The sequence below is a fragment of the Tenrec ecaudatus genome, chromosome 2 (genome assembly GCF_050624435.1).
Source record: "Tenrec ecaudatus isolate mTenEca1 chromosome 2, mTenEca1.hap1, whole genome shotgun sequence".
In the NCBI taxonomy this organism is placed as follows: domain Eukaryota; kingdom Metazoa; phylum Chordata; class Mammalia; order Afrosoricida; family Tenrecidae; genus Tenrec; species Tenrec ecaudatus.
The window spans coordinates 258354638-258369776 of record NC_134531.1 but is presented as its reverse complement, the minus strand read 5'-3'; the positions used below and the strand labels follow the sequence as shown (position 1 = coordinate 258369776).

The 15139-nt window shown below is 39.7% G+C and overlaps 2 protein-coding genes and 1 non-coding gene across 3 annotated transcripts in view; 2 read left to right on the top strand and 1 right to left on the bottom strand.

The window, feature by feature from the left end:
• Window positions 1–2805, bottom strand: part of PROS1 (protein S) — a 102290-nt gene extending 99485 nt beyond the window's left edge. The window contains exon 1 of the mRNA XM_075542441.1: window positions 2391–2805. Within this exon, the coding sequence (XP_075398556.1) occupies window positions 2391–2652 (262 nt within the window). The 5' untranslated portion in view covers window positions 2653–2805. The remainder of the gene's footprint in view (window positions 1–2390) is intronic.
• A 4634-nt stretch (window positions 2806–7439) lies between these two features.
• The window catches only part of ARL13B (ARF like GTPase 13B), a 94359-nt gene continuing 86659 nt past the window's right edge, over window positions 7440–15139 (top strand). The window contains exon 1 of the mRNA XM_075542440.1: window positions 7440–7808. Coding sequence (XP_075398555.1) covers window positions 7750–7808 — 59 coding nt within the window. The 5' untranslated portion in view covers window positions 7440–7749. The remainder of the gene's footprint in view (window positions 7809–15139) is intronic.
• On the top strand, window positions 8839–8992 carry LOC142442063 (small nucleolar RNA SNORA62/SNORA6 family). The gene has a single exon (XR_012783318.1). It is a non-coding gene; the product is annotated as a small nucleolar RNA SNORA62/SNORA6 family (small nucleolar RNA).

Sequence of the window (15139 nt, the reverse complement as noted above, 5' to 3'; positions counted from 1 at the left end):
AGTTGACATTAAATATGAAACTGCTAGACCATCCAGCCAGCCAAAAGCCTGCTGAGGCCAACATATTAGCATAAAATTTTTAAAATGCTGAATTTTGTGAGGTTTCCAAGTTCAGTAATTATCACATCGTTGGCAATTCTGTCGTCTTCATCTATGGATTTCTGGACTTTTCATTTTTTTAAAAATCCTCAAAGTTTGCTGTCTTCCCTCTCCTGGCTCATCTTTGAGGTCTTCCTGACATTCTTAAAATGTTTGACCCATCTAAAAACTATTGTTTTGTGTAAGGGAACATTCTGTAAATTTGTTGCAAAGCCTGAATTTTGTTTTTAAAAAATGGTACATAAAGTATCATTTATGAGACTAAGTCAAGTGTATTACTTAGAGAGCTTTTCTGCAGTGGTCCACTAATCAGAGATGTGCTTAAACGTTCTGCTCGAAATTAACCCATGCATATATGAACTGAAACCCTAGGCAAAACATTTTTATGTGTTCACATATATACATGCATGTATATATATACATATATGCAGACAGTAAATATTTTAAATGGAGAGAAAATGTCTTTTAAATGTGTAAATTTGCCATGTAATTTTCCAAGGTGAGCAAACCTCTCTGAACAGTTTCTTTATTGAGAAAGGAAGTTAGATGATGTCTCACTCGTCCAGCTATGGGCTGAAGCAGATAACGGTGAGGAAATTCAGAATCAGGGAAGGTTTCCTTCTAGGTCACTTAGTGTTGCTGGATTGGAACCCCACCACCCACCCCCGATCGTACCTACTGGCAATAGGCCTGAAAACTAAACGTTTCTGAATTTGTAAGCTTTTTTCCCTTTATCTAGGAGCTGAGTCTCTATCGTCTAAATAATAGATTATTATTCAAGTATTTAGATCTATATTTAAAAGTTCAAGTATAGAGAGGAAAACATACCCCATCAATAAACCAGAGATAATTTTTAATTCAATTAAGCTACTGTACTTTTCAAAATGAAGACAATATAAAGTCAGCCATTCTTCTTGTATCATGTTCATAAAATTAATTTATTTCCTTATCAGTGCATATTTAAACAAAGTCTTATTCTCCAAACACAGCATTGGTATATTTGTGCATAACGTACACATATATCCCATTCTCATCTCTGCCTATAATCCGTGAAAACGTGGGAATATGCACAAAAATAAAAAGCCTAACGAATTTGAATTCCTGAGGTGACAAGCAGTACATGTGGCAAGTTACTTTTTTGGTTTGTTTGCCACTTCGATTGAAGACACTGGCTACCAGGCAAGTGTACAATTGTCCTAACGTGTTGTCCTAATACAATAGGACCCATAGCACTGACAGCGATGGGAATCTCGAAGTTCTGCTAAATTAGAGATTTAAACTATCTCGTTCATCTTGATTACTAATTAGAAAAGCAACCAAACAGAGCCCCAGTAGAATAGTAGCAAATTGTATTTTAACTGCCCTTCGTTGTTTTAATTTTACTGCGAAGCCTAAATGTCACTCACAATTGCCAAGTCCTGAAAATAGTACATAGCACAAGCAGGAGTTTTTCATCAATGAACCTGCTTAACTTAATAAATGGATAAGTGATGGTGGAAATGCACTGAATGCCTTGATGTTTCTTGTATCTATATGTATATAGAGATATTAGGTATAAATACATATTTAGTATATATTTAGAAAGGCTCAATATACTGCCTTACTTACAGGTATGGGAATATACAAAGCCAAAAATATAAAGGACAGAGAACCCATGGCCCAACCTCAGATGAGCAGCACTCAAAGTGGAAAATCTTCAGTACAAAACTACTTGATAAATATTTTTGATTTCTTTTCTTTGGGAAATATTTTTTATTTCAAGGTTAGAAAATGACTTTTACCAACTGCTATGCAAACCCCGTCATTCTAAAACAGTTCCCGTGTCGTCGTGGGACAAGCAAACCAGGCTCAAAGTCCACAACCGCCGTGGGGCTGAGGGTGCAGGAGGGACTGCTATTTGTGAGCGGAGCGGGCGCTGGTACAAAGGGGCAGACACAGGCAGACCGCCCTTCACTCCCCCTGGAATGTGCTCAGGCTGGTCTTCTGATTGGGACCCCCGTCTGTTAGAGGGGATTTTTAAAAACAAAATCATGTGATCCTTAGTGTTACGCAGTGTGCTCCCTTTCTCCCGTAGACAACACATGATCCCCGAGCTGAACAAATATTGACCCGCCCCACCATTACACTGCCCCCCGAGGCACCCCTGTTTCCACAGGCCGGGTGCCTAGGGACTTGGGAGAAACTTCCTAAGAGGCAGCGATCCCAGAAAAGAAAATGCAGCCCCCCAGGGTTGCTGATTCAGCAGGCGTGCCCGGGGAGAGGGGGAGCAAAGGGACGGGCTGGCTACTTACAGTGCGCGTCCAGGACGGAGAGCAGCAAGGGGAGGCACGCCAGCAGCGCCCCGCAGCGCGCCCCGCGAGCCCTCATCGCGGAGCGGGTGGCGGCGGGCGTGGGAAGGCGGCCGGGCGGGCGGCGGGGCTGCAGGTCTGGGCGCCGCGGAGCGAGCTCGGCGGACTGGCCCCGCGCAGCGCGTGCCAGCGCACCAGGCGAATGCGAGGGCGGAGGAGACCGTCCGGTCCCAGCCCCCAGCCCGGGAGGGGATAACGAGGACATTTCCAGGAAGCTTCTGGGAGCTAGTGGGGGAGGGCGGAGGGCGATTGCGTGGAGGCCTGTTAAGCGCTGTGGTTTGCAACCCTCCTTTGCTTGTCTCGGAGTCCTAGCGTCTAGGTTCCCTTCCCCCGGGATGTGAAGTTTCTGAAGTTCAGGAGAACAAGGGACACCCTACAAATCCGGAGCAAGCGCCAAGACTGCGTGGGAGGCCAAGCGGCCAAGAGAACAGGAGAATTTTCCTGGGAGAGGAGCGTGCTGGAGAGATCAACTTGGAGGATGAGGATTTCACCAGAACCTAGAAGCTGTTGTAGAGCTTAAATTGTGAGCGCCTGATTTGCAGAAGGCTCTGGATGACAGTGAACGCCTCAAATCTGTTCTTGCGTTTAACCTGTCTCATCTTCAAAAGTATCTTCCTCCGTGGTTTGAGCGAATCTGCTCTCCAGGACATCAGTCTTTTCGTTACTTCAGCCCCAGTGTGAGTGATTCAATTCTAGGTACAATTTTTTCTCTGTAGAATTCTTCGTATTCAATAAAATAACTTTTAAGTATTGTATTTATTTATCAAATGTATAGGTAATCCCTGACTTCCCAGACTTGTGGTTCATTTTGAGTTACTCCCAACTGACGAAGATCAAAGTTTGCAGCCTTCAGTACGGATGTAAAGAAAACCAAAATTCTCACAACTGGGCCAAAGATGGAAGTTGTCGGCGTTTCATCTTGCTTGGATCAACAATCAATGCTCATGGAAGCCGCAGTCAAGAGATCAAAAGATGCATCACATTGGGTAAATCTGCTGCAAGAGACCTCTTTAACGTGTTGAAAAGCTAGGGTGTTGCTTTGAGGACTTAGGCACACATGACTCCGATGATGCTCTTTTTAATTGCCTCAAATGCATGTGAAACTGGGATATTCAATAAAGAAGACTGAAGAGAAATCAATGTATTTGAATTGTAGTGCTGTCAAAGAATATTGATAGTACGATGGACTGTCAAAATAAAAACAGCTCTGCTTTGGAGGAAGTACAACCAGAAAGCTCCTTAGAGGCAAAGATGGCACGACTTCCTCTCCTGTACTTGGGGCGTGTTATCAGGAGAGAACTGCTCCTGGAGAAGGACATCATGCTTGGTAAAGTCCAGCGGTAGTGGAAAAGGGGAAGCCCCTCCACAGAACTGCCTGACCTAGTAGCTGCAACAACTGGCTCAGGCATAGGAGCAATTATGAGGATGGCAGCGGACTGTGCAGCCCTCAAGCAGATGGACTGATATAGTGAAGGCAACACTGATTTTATACGCAAGAGCAACTCTGCAAACAGAGTAGGACCAGCCAGTGTTTCCTGCGGTTGTACATCAAGTTGCTATCTCTTGGAACCGACTCAATGACACCTAACTACCACCACCAACCACCAAGGTGCATATGACTATCTTTTTGTAATATCATTACTAATATGTGCTACAGATAATATTAAATATCTCTGCAAGTTTATATGTACTGTTTCCCACATCAAAGACAAATAAAAGCCAGATTTAGAAAGACACTGATGATGAAAGGAAAGAATTAAAACATTTAAAAAGGAAGTATTTGACTCATGCCAGAACCTACCTTACTGGGGAGCTGATGGAACAGGACCACATAGTAAGCCAGGGTAGAGTATCACTGTAAGGTGTCAAAAATTCCCAACGAGGCAAAATCTACAAAAGTTTGGCTCAAAGCATTAAACAAGATCCAGAACAAAAGCAAAAATATCCAATCTTCACATTTAAAAAGTGTATGAAGGAATAAAGGGAATGTTAGAAGAACATCAAAAATCTTTTAAAAAAACTTCCAAAATTTTATTTGAAAGTATCTTTTTTTGCACCCTAAATTTGTACTGTAGTGCCAATAATATTTATGTGTTCTATACTGTGATGTCAAACTTTCCAAAAAATCTATTGTTATGTGTATTATATATACATATATAACTATATAATTATATATATAAAACCAGTGGTCATATATATATGACCAGTGGTCAAAATTATTCCCAATGGAAAGAATTTGAAAGTATATTCATGGATAATGAAAGAATCAAAGATGTCCTTTATCACCATTCCTATTCAATTTTGTGCTGAAAGTAAGCTATAAGACAAGAAAGGAAAATTAGAGGTATTCACATTAGCAAAGAAGAAATAAAATTGTTTATAGATGATATGATCCTATACATAGAAAATCTCAAAGACATAGCTAGAGAATTATTGAAACTAGAAGAAAAAATCATTTACTGAAATATTTAATAATACAGCTTAATAATCTATCTTTGGATTAAAATTGGATTTTAAAGGATATCTCATAAGTTATTCTTTGACAATGCAAATGAGAGCAATGAGAGTTGTGGACCAGTTCATAAATGCTGTCATCAAGAAGTGATATATAGAGCAACGAAGTCCCCAGGGAATACCAAAAGTAGACTTTGGGGTCAGGGCTTGGCGCCCCATCAGACTCAACCAGAAAACACTCCTAAAGGCCAACAAACAGTCCTTGAACCAACTACAAGCTTTTATTTCTTGTTGTTGTGTTTTTTGTCATTGACTTCTTATTGTTGTTTTGTTTTCTTTTGTTGCTTCACCAATAGAAATATTGATTGTTTCACTTATTTTAGCATTAACTGTATGAATCCCCTTTACCGTACCATATCCTTTAAGTGCATACCATGACACAGGGCTCATATAGGTCATATGAAAAGAAACCCACAAAAACAAAAACACAAAAACTCACTGCCATCAAGTTGATTTTGATTCATGGCTACCCTACGTGAGGTTTCTGGGGCTGTAAATCTTTTTGGGAGCAGACATACAGATAAAGCAGATTTTTTTTTCTCTCTAATCCTCATCTTTCTTCCTTATGGCTGCTAGTGGGTTTGAACCTCTCACCTTGAGGTTAGAAGGCCAACGCTCAATCTTGAGCTATTTGGGAAAAGATGTCTTTCAAGGTAAGGCATTGAAATAGTTGAGTAAGTTCTCTAACAATTTGGAGAATGATAGTAGGATACCTGCCATAAATATTGTCAGCAGAGCAACATCAATTTCTCAATCTGCTATGATGTGTCAAAAACAACACTGGAGCTTTAGTCACCTGCTTTAATCATCTAATAACCTTTTACAGTAGGTAATACCCACAGAATTCAGGAACAGGAGTGGGAATAGTGATACCAGAAGGGTAGGGGGAAGAGGGGAGAGGAAAAGAGAAAGGGGGACCGATTGGTGATTGACACATAAACATACACCCCTCTACAGGGGGAAGAAAAACAGAAAACATGGGGGAAGGGAGACAGTGGTTGGTGTGAGAGATGAAAATAATAAGAATGTAAAATTTATCAGGGTGGATTATGAGGGTGGGGTGGGGCAATTAAAAAAAGAGGAGCAGATATTAAGGGCTCAATAGAAAGTAAATGTCTAGAAAACAATGAAGGTAACATAGGTACAGACATGCCTGATTCAATCGATGTATGGATTGTTGTACAAGCCCCCAATAAAATGATCACAAAAAAAGAGTAGTTATTACCATTCCCATTTTACAGATGGGGTACTTGGATGGAGTGCACTACCTAGATGCAGAGACTATAATCTGTGTGACACATGTGAGTTCAAATTAAGGTCACATAAACTAGGAAAAGAAAGAGCAATTTTAAACGTGGGTCTATGTGGTACCAGACTAATATTTTCCCTGGAGGAAGCAGACTTGCCAGTGTCCTCGCTTTTTTCTTATGTTAGTGGACACTGGATGGACACACATCCCCACATATTATACAAGCATTTTTTCTAAGAACAATTACTTTTCATCTCCAAAGAATAAAACACAGATTAAAAAAATAGAATAAAATATTGTGAAACAGACAATCTTGGGAAAATCAAATATCAAATAATCTCTAGATCCAAACATTCTTGGAAAAACATAATGTTAACACTGCATATCCCTGGGTGCTGAGTTTTGAGCTCTTACTTTCTTCAACTTGTCCCCTTTTCCATCTTTTCTAGCGTATTTCTTTTTATCAGAATCCCCTACCATACATATAGAATTGTGATAAGTGTTATATAATTTAAAAGGTTACTGTCATTTAAACGAGGAGTCCAGTGCATTTTGGTGGAGTTATCTGAACAACTGAAATAATGCTGCATGGGAGCCCTCTGCCATTCCATCTCCAGGCCTTATGATCCTGTAGAGTTGGACTGATAAAACACAAAATCGTGATTTCAAAACCACCCGCTTCTTGGTGGGAGAAACTTAAGCTGTCTGCTCCCGTAAAGATTTACAGCCTCGGAAATCCTATATAGGGTCACTGTGAGTCAGAATTAACTAGATTGCTGTGAGGTATGCATACAAATGTCCCCTAGGATTTGGGAGCCCAGATAATGAGCATTTAAAGGGTTGACGGAATCCCAGAGATTATTATTCCTGCTCCACAAAACAAAATAAAAGAAAACACGCCGCGACATGAGCTCCCTGAATCTCCACTGGAGATTGGAGACAAACTAGCAACATCCTCTATCTCTGTACACATAGACTCAGGCACCTGGACAAGTCCCAGCCTCCTGGGTTTATCGCTAAGACGCTCCCGTTGCTAAGTTACAAAAAAAAAAAACCCTTCACTTAAACCACGCCCCGTTTTTTTCTACCTTCCTGGAATGGGCGGGGCGCTGGCCTCCTTCAACCAATCAGAGGCCTCCACTGAGGGCCCTCGACTGATCATTGGAGAAGTTGATGGGCGGTGTTTGGGGCGGGGCTTCCGCGCAGCTGAGCAACGTCAGCACGTCGACGCGGGGGTTTTGGGGTTTTCTTTGGCCGCATTCTACTCTCCCGGCTCTAGGTTATCTGTTCTGGGCTCTGCATCCCCTGAGAAGAAGGGTAGTCATTGTCCTGTCGAGACGCACGCAGTTATGTGGGCTTGGTCAATGGACGAGTAGCCTTCGCCGGTTTCTCAGCCTCCGTGCTTACCCGCCAAAGAGGCTCGTCGGAGCGGCGGCGCCCCACGGGACTTGGCCTGGAGCAGCCAGGAGCCCATCCCCACTCCCAGGGGCCCGTCCCTGCTCCGGCGCGGATGGGAGGCGGCGGGAGGAGCTGCACGGGATGTCCAGTCTGATGGCCAATTGCTGCAACTGGCTCAAGCGGTGGCGGGAACCCGTCAGGTAGGCTGGAGCAAGGTTGCCTGGCGCCTCCCCAGTGTTGGGGTGGAGGCCCAAAGGGTCCGGGAGGTACCTCCGATCCTTGTCCCAACCCCAGGCGCTCATTCCTGCTTGGCTTGGCTCTGGCCCTGCAGGGAGAAATGTTTGAAGGTGTATGTAGCTTTGTTGCTTGGTTACGTTTGAGATAAGTTCTGATCAATATTGCTTAGTTTTGCAGGGCATTCATTGTACATAGAATTTCTTAAATTTTGCGTGTGTGTTTGGTAATGTGTGTAATTGGAAACTTTTGTGTTTTTCCTCTGAAGCAACCTCCACATAGCCCTTTCCAACATACACACACCCACACCCTGTTTTGTTGGGTGACTTGGGTTTGAAAGAAATCTGGCTCCAATACTTAATTATGGCTTAACCGTTTAGATCTCATCTTCCACATATGTTTAATGGGGGTGATAATATCTATGCTTTAGGGATGTTGTATTACATGAGAGTAACAGACAGGAATGTGTGTACTAGTCTGCGGAGTAGTGTCTTTTCATGAGTACTCTATTGAAAGTGTCCACCTCTTAATAGTCTTTTTTTTAAGATAGGTGTATTAATCGCTCTTGCTTGTTACTTGATCTGTTACGTGATACTCATTCATTCAACATAATGTGTTAGAAAGAAGTCATTGAATATGATGCTTTTAAAACCCCGTGATCCAATCTATTAAGGCATCTTGGTTTTGGTTCTCATTATAAGTAATGTTGACTTCATATATTTCTACTCCAGATTTAGATCAAGAATAAAACAAGTTTTTTTTTTAATTGTTGACTTTTTCACCATAGGATGAATTGTCCTTTAACGAACGAATCTGAAAAGCTACACGAATACTGAACATGTATATTTCATCTGGAAAGTAAACTTGCATTGAATGAAACATTTGAAATTATCTATTCACGCTAACCAGATTTGGGTGTTGACTTTTTATTGCATTGTGGCAGATAGCATGATATCTGTAGCAATGCAAAGCATTCTTATTTATTTAAATATAAATGGTGCACATTGTTAGAGCTTGGAGTTGAGGCCACTGGCTGGCCAATGAACTCGCAAGTGTAGGTAGTGTGCTACATGATGGGCAAGGTTTTCGCTAACACCACAAGGGTCTCTGGCCCAATGAGTGGAGTTTGATAGTAATCCTTGCTACAAGTAGAAAAAAGAAAATAAATAAATAAATATAGATGATAAGCTCTCATGAGAGTCTACAAAGATGTGTCTGGGTATGTAGACTCGGATTTGTTTGTCTTAATTACACTTTGGTCTGATTCCTAATTTGGGAGTCAAAAATTGACTCTACAAAGACTTGAGTAACAGGTGCAAGAGGAGATTCCTCATGTTTATTTTTGTCTTCATTTAAAAATGTATTTCATTTTTATAAAAGGATATTGTACTGTGTGCTCTCTTAAAGTTAAAATGCTAAAAGTTTTCTGTACCAAGAGTTTTCTATTTAAGTCATCATTTTTAGTTTTTGCTTCTCTTAGCAATTAGAGTTATGATCCCTGAGTTGATTTGCTTAAAAAAAGATTTCAGAGAAAGGAGAACAAATTTCCAAGTTGTTGTTCTGGTTACTAGGTGCTATCCTATCGGTTCAAACTCACAGTGACCCTGTGTACAACAGAATGAAACACCGCTCCGTCCTGAGCCGTCCTCACAATTATTCTTATATTTGAGTCCATTGATGCAGCCTCTGTTTCGGTCCATGACAATATTCCAAGTAGAATGCATAGATTTGATTAATATAGCAAGATCAAAATCTAGTTGTGTAATGCAGCATGTACTTTTTAAATGAGTAACACCTATAGTTGTAAGTTACTAGTAGAAGAACAAATAGCCCCATACAATTTAGAACATTTTTACTACATGCCATACATTTGTAATACATGCAAGAAAGGTATAATATCACAGTTGTTTTTTTAACGTTTGATTACATATGGAAACAACTTACATGTATTAAATGGAATAGAACATTAAAATTAATATTAACGAACTTTTAATTCCAGCTGAGAAAATATAAAATTTTGTATTTGATTTACATTATATTTCTGCTGGCATTTGTTGATCGAGGTCATGGCCAAGGTAAAACATCTTTAAATGTTGGATAAAGTTAATTTAAAAGACCTGAAAACAGATTTGATTACACCTATAATTTTAAGCTCCGTTGTTTAATGGCTGGTTTATGATAGTGACTGAATAAATGTGTATCAAAATGTGCATGTTGTTTGGCATATTTCCACCTTTCATCCCCCTTTTGCCTATTCTCACACCAACTGTCCCCACAACACTACCTCTGTGGGTGGGTTCGGTAATTCTTTGCTATAGCCATCCAGAACTCACAAGCAATGCCACAACTATGGAGATCATTAGGGAAGTTAACAGCTTACAATTTCAGGTGTAAAATTCAGATGAGAAATGATCAGATTACAGTTGTTCAGTCAGGACAGTTTCTTCTCTACTATGCCCCTTCTTGCCCTCAATCTCTTGGTCTAGCCAAAATCCTGCTCAGATGGTGTTAAAGAGCTCTTTTAGGACTGCTGAAAATGCCCCAAAGCAGGCCACCACACTACAAACATCACTACAAAGGCACTCCGTTCCAGCTCCTTGGGTCAGCCAACCCAGCTCCTGTAATGGGTACAGTCTCAGAAACCCTATAGAGCAGTGGTTCTCAACCTTCCTAATGCCACGACCCTTTCATACTGTTCCTCGTGTTGTGGTGACCCCCCAACAATAAAATTATTTTTGTTGCTACTTCATAACTGTCATTTTGCTACTGTTATGAATCGGGCGACCCCTGTGAAAGGGTCATTCGACCCCCAGGTTGAGAACCACTGCTGTACAGGTTGCTATGAGTAGGAATTCACTCATGGCAGTGGGTTTTTCCCTGAAAAATGCCAAGTTCTCAGTCAGCGTTTGTCTTTGCCAAGTTATAGGTGGAAATGCTATCCTTAGTTTAAATTTACTTCATTTCAGTCTTTTTTTTTTTTAAGAAATTGGTAGCAAATCTTGAAGCTCTGGCCTCTCTGTGCATGGAGCAGGGATGTGAATGGCCTCGCTGTCGTGCAGAATGCATTGGGAAGTGGATTCTTGCTGATGTAGTTAGGGTAAAATTTAACACCTTATCATTGATCTCATGATCCATTTACATTTGGTAAAGTTTTTAATATTACTGCTCGCTTTTCCATTGAGGTGTTTATCTGTTTTACTTTGTTATCTTTGTTAGTTGTTTTTTTTCCTTTAATGATATGAAATGTAGGAGAGGTAAATCTATAGCGGGGGAAAAAGGGGAGCTAATAATGATGAAAAACGAGAATGAAGAAAATGTTCTAAACCTGAATGTAGTGATGATATACAATTTTTCTTGATGTCATTGAGCCATTAATTTGTATGTTATGTAAATTATATGCCAATATAGTTTACAACTTGATAATAAAAGAAATAGGTAACAAATCCTTGAAGCCCTGGCCCCCAAATTATCTTACATGTCCCTCCACTAAAACAAGAGACACTCATTTTACACTAAGCAACATGGCTGGATATTTTCTGTTGTCAGTGTCACCCCTGCCCTGGAGTCAATTCTATGTCCATAGGACATAGTAGAACTGCCCTTGTGGGTTCCGAGAGCAGGTGATTTTGAACTGCTTACCTTGTAAGTAGCCTAACTCATAACCCACTATGCTACTGAGGCCCCTGTATGTCAGTGTGGTTTCTAGTAAAGCACACTATGGCATAGTATGTCATCTTTGTGTGAATTTTTTCAGTGAGGCCTGCTCTTCCTACAAGTAACTGCAATTTTTTAACATCATTTGTAGAAACTGATGCATTCCTAACTTCCTAATTAAGCAGTATTGACAGATTAGAAAGAATTATCTGATAGGTTGAACTGGAATGTCTTTATCTTCCCACAACTTCTTGCTTACAGATAGTAAGCATCATGTAATGTAAGGATCAAAGGGGGTCTTAAGATATTCTACTACTTACACTTTAGAGCAGAAACAACCGACACTAAGAATTTGGCTTGGTCAAGAGTTAAAAGATGGCAAATGATCACCAAAGTTTTGTTTATGAAACCCACTGCCCTCTAGTATGATAAACTCCTAGTGACCCTGTAGGATGGAGCAGAACTGCCCCTTGTGTTGTCCAAGGCTATAAATTATGACTGGACCCACAAACTGTCTCCTACAGAGCAGCTGGCAGATTTGAACTACTAACCTTACACAGTTAACAGCACAGTGGGTAATCCTCTATGCCACCAAAGCTCTGTTTATCGGTGTTCACTAAATGTAGATAGTGATTTTTGTGTATTCCAATAACACATTATTATCTTAACTTCTTATTGTGGTAGATAGTGATTTTGATGTACTATTATGCGGGCTGTACAACCTAACTCAAAATATCAGAAAATAGGGTACTTGTGTACTAACATCACATTTCTGTGTGTGTGTGTACATTTTGGAGGGGTTAATGTTTATGACACTTTGCGGTAAGTTGTTTCATTCTCTTACATTTATAGAATGTGTGTTTGGGTTACTTTTAAAATGCAGAGCTCGAGTCATGTAATTTGAAGTATAATAGATAACATCACTTTGATGTGTCGAACTTAAAAAACATTGTCAGTAATGTATTTTATTTTAGGTGTGTTTACTTTTGAAGTTAGAAATAGTATTTTTCCTGCTGAAATGATGGTAATCATGTCATTCACAAAAGATTTCAGAATTCACATTTTCTGAGTCCAAGTTCGACACTCTCATGCCATGCTGCTGCTTAAAATTTATAATTTTGTAGATATTTTGCATTTTGATAAATACATTGGGGAGGTTTAATGAGCTGTTGAATGTAAAACTGATGATCTACTCTGTAAACTGTCAATTCACAATAAGTTTAAAAGGAAAAAAAGATTTAAAAACATTTAAAAGGGAAGACATCCTCATTTATTCACTTTTGGGGTCTGGCATGCACTATGTTAAGGAGCCCAGGTGATGCAGTGAGTGAGCATCGGACTGCTAACTCACTTGCCTGCTGTTCCAGTCCACTAGGTGCTCCCTGGGAGAACACTGAGGCAGTTTGCTTCCATAAAGATACACAGCTTTAGAAACTGCATGGGGCGCTTCTGTTATAGTTCAAAGAATCTCTATAAATAAATTAGAAGCAATCCCATGGCATTTTTATGCACTGTCAGTTTGAATATAACGGAAGTTTTATTTTATAATGTAAATCACAAAAATTATATAAGACAGGGATCTGTTGTTTTTATCTCCTGTTGAGCCAACCCATTAGCCTCTCTTAAGCCCTATTTTATTAATCCTTTAGTTTTTAAACTTTTTCCCATTATTAATTATTATCTTCAAACCAAGAGCTTAACGGCGTTTTCAGTAGGTTTTAGGTAATTTGATATCAGAAAAAGTTGTGATTTTAATTAAGTTCCCTAATGAGCTATTACTTTAAGATGAAGAGTTATAAATTAAATGAATTATAGTACTTTTTAAACTTGAAATCATATTTTAATTTTACTAAATATTTACTTCGTAAATGGAGAATGAGAAAATGTATCCATGGGGTTTCACTCAGTAAAAATGCCTACTGTTTGCCTAGTACACTTGCTTCTGCAATTATACAGTTGATTCAGGTAAGTGTTTATAGTAGAGGAGACTGAAGTGTTGGAGACAGTTTAGATTTAGTTGCTGGTAATAAGAATGATGGAGGAAAGTCTTGGATGATCAGCCGAAGGAGTGGCAGAAAAGGAGTCTAGCGTTTGGACTTGCTTCTGGCTAGATGAAAGTTAGATTTCTGTCAATAATATGTAATGCATGACCTTAATTAATCTACACTGTGAGTACTCATTCACCTATGCCAGGAAATTTGGAAGACAGCTACCTGGCCGACTGACTGGAAGAGATCCGTCATCATGCTCATTCCAAAACACAGTGATCCAATAGAACGCAGAAGTTAGTGAACAAAATGTCATTTATATTGTCACAGGCAAGTAAAATTTTGCTGGAGATAATTCAAATATAGCTGCAATCATACATCATAAAAGGAACTACCATGCAGTGATTGATACATAACCACACACACACCCCGCCAGGGGACGAACAACAGAAACCATGGGGGAAGGGAGATAGCGGTTGGTGTGAGATATTAAAATAATAACAGTCTATAATTTATCAAGGGGTCACCAGTTTGGGGGGTTGGGGGAAGGGAAAAAGAGGAGCTGAGGACTTAATAGAAAGTAAATGTCTAGAGCAGAATGATAGGCGAACAATGGAGCTGCGCTTTGCAAACGGTTTGAAAATCAACCTGAGTCCGAGCACTAACGTCCTCCAAATAAATAAATTTAAAAAGAATGATAGGGACATATGTACAAATATGCTTGATACAGTTGATATATAGATTGTTATGAGAGTTGTAAGAGCCCTCATTAAAATGATCTTTTATCTAAAAAAGAAAGGGAACTACCAGAAATTCTAGCTAAATTCAGACTAGGATATAGAGCTAGGAATATCATTGTTGATTTCAGATGAATCTTGGCTGAAAGCAGAGAATAGCAAGATGATATTTATCTGTTTTTTATTTTATTTATTTTTAATTTTAATAAATTATTTTATTGGGGGCTTTTATAAAAATCCGTACATCCATTGTGTTAAGTACATTTGTACATATGTTGCTATCATCCTTTTCAAAACATTTTCTTTCTACTTGAGCTTTTGGTATTAGCCATTTTTTTCTTCCCTCCACCCTCCCACCCTTATGTGAACCTATGATAAATTATAAATTATTGTTATTTTCCTATCTTACGCTGTCTCCTTCACCCATGTTTCTTTTGTTCGTCTCCCGGCGCGGGGGTGAGGTTGTACACTGATCATTACGATCAGTTCCCCTTCTCTTCCCCCACCTTCCCTCTACCCTCCTGGTATTGCTACTGCTATTATTGTTCCTAAGGGGTTGAATCTGTCCTGGATTCCATGCCTTTAGCTCTTATCTGTACCTGTGTACATGCTTCGGCATAGATGAATTTGTAAGGTAGAACTTATCTGTGTTTCATTGATTATGAAAAGACAATCAACTCCGTGGATCTTAACAAACCAGGGACAACATACCAAGAATGGACATACCGGAGCATTTGTAATCCTGTGAAATCCGAAGAAAGATCAAGAGCCAAATGTGTAAACAGAACACAGGAATACCGTGTGGTTTAAAATTGGAAAACTTTAGTGCCAGAATTGTATCCTCTTACCCTCCTGCCTCAAGCTAGTATGCTCAGTAAGTAATCAACTCGGTGGACTCTGAAGAAGAGCATAGAATCA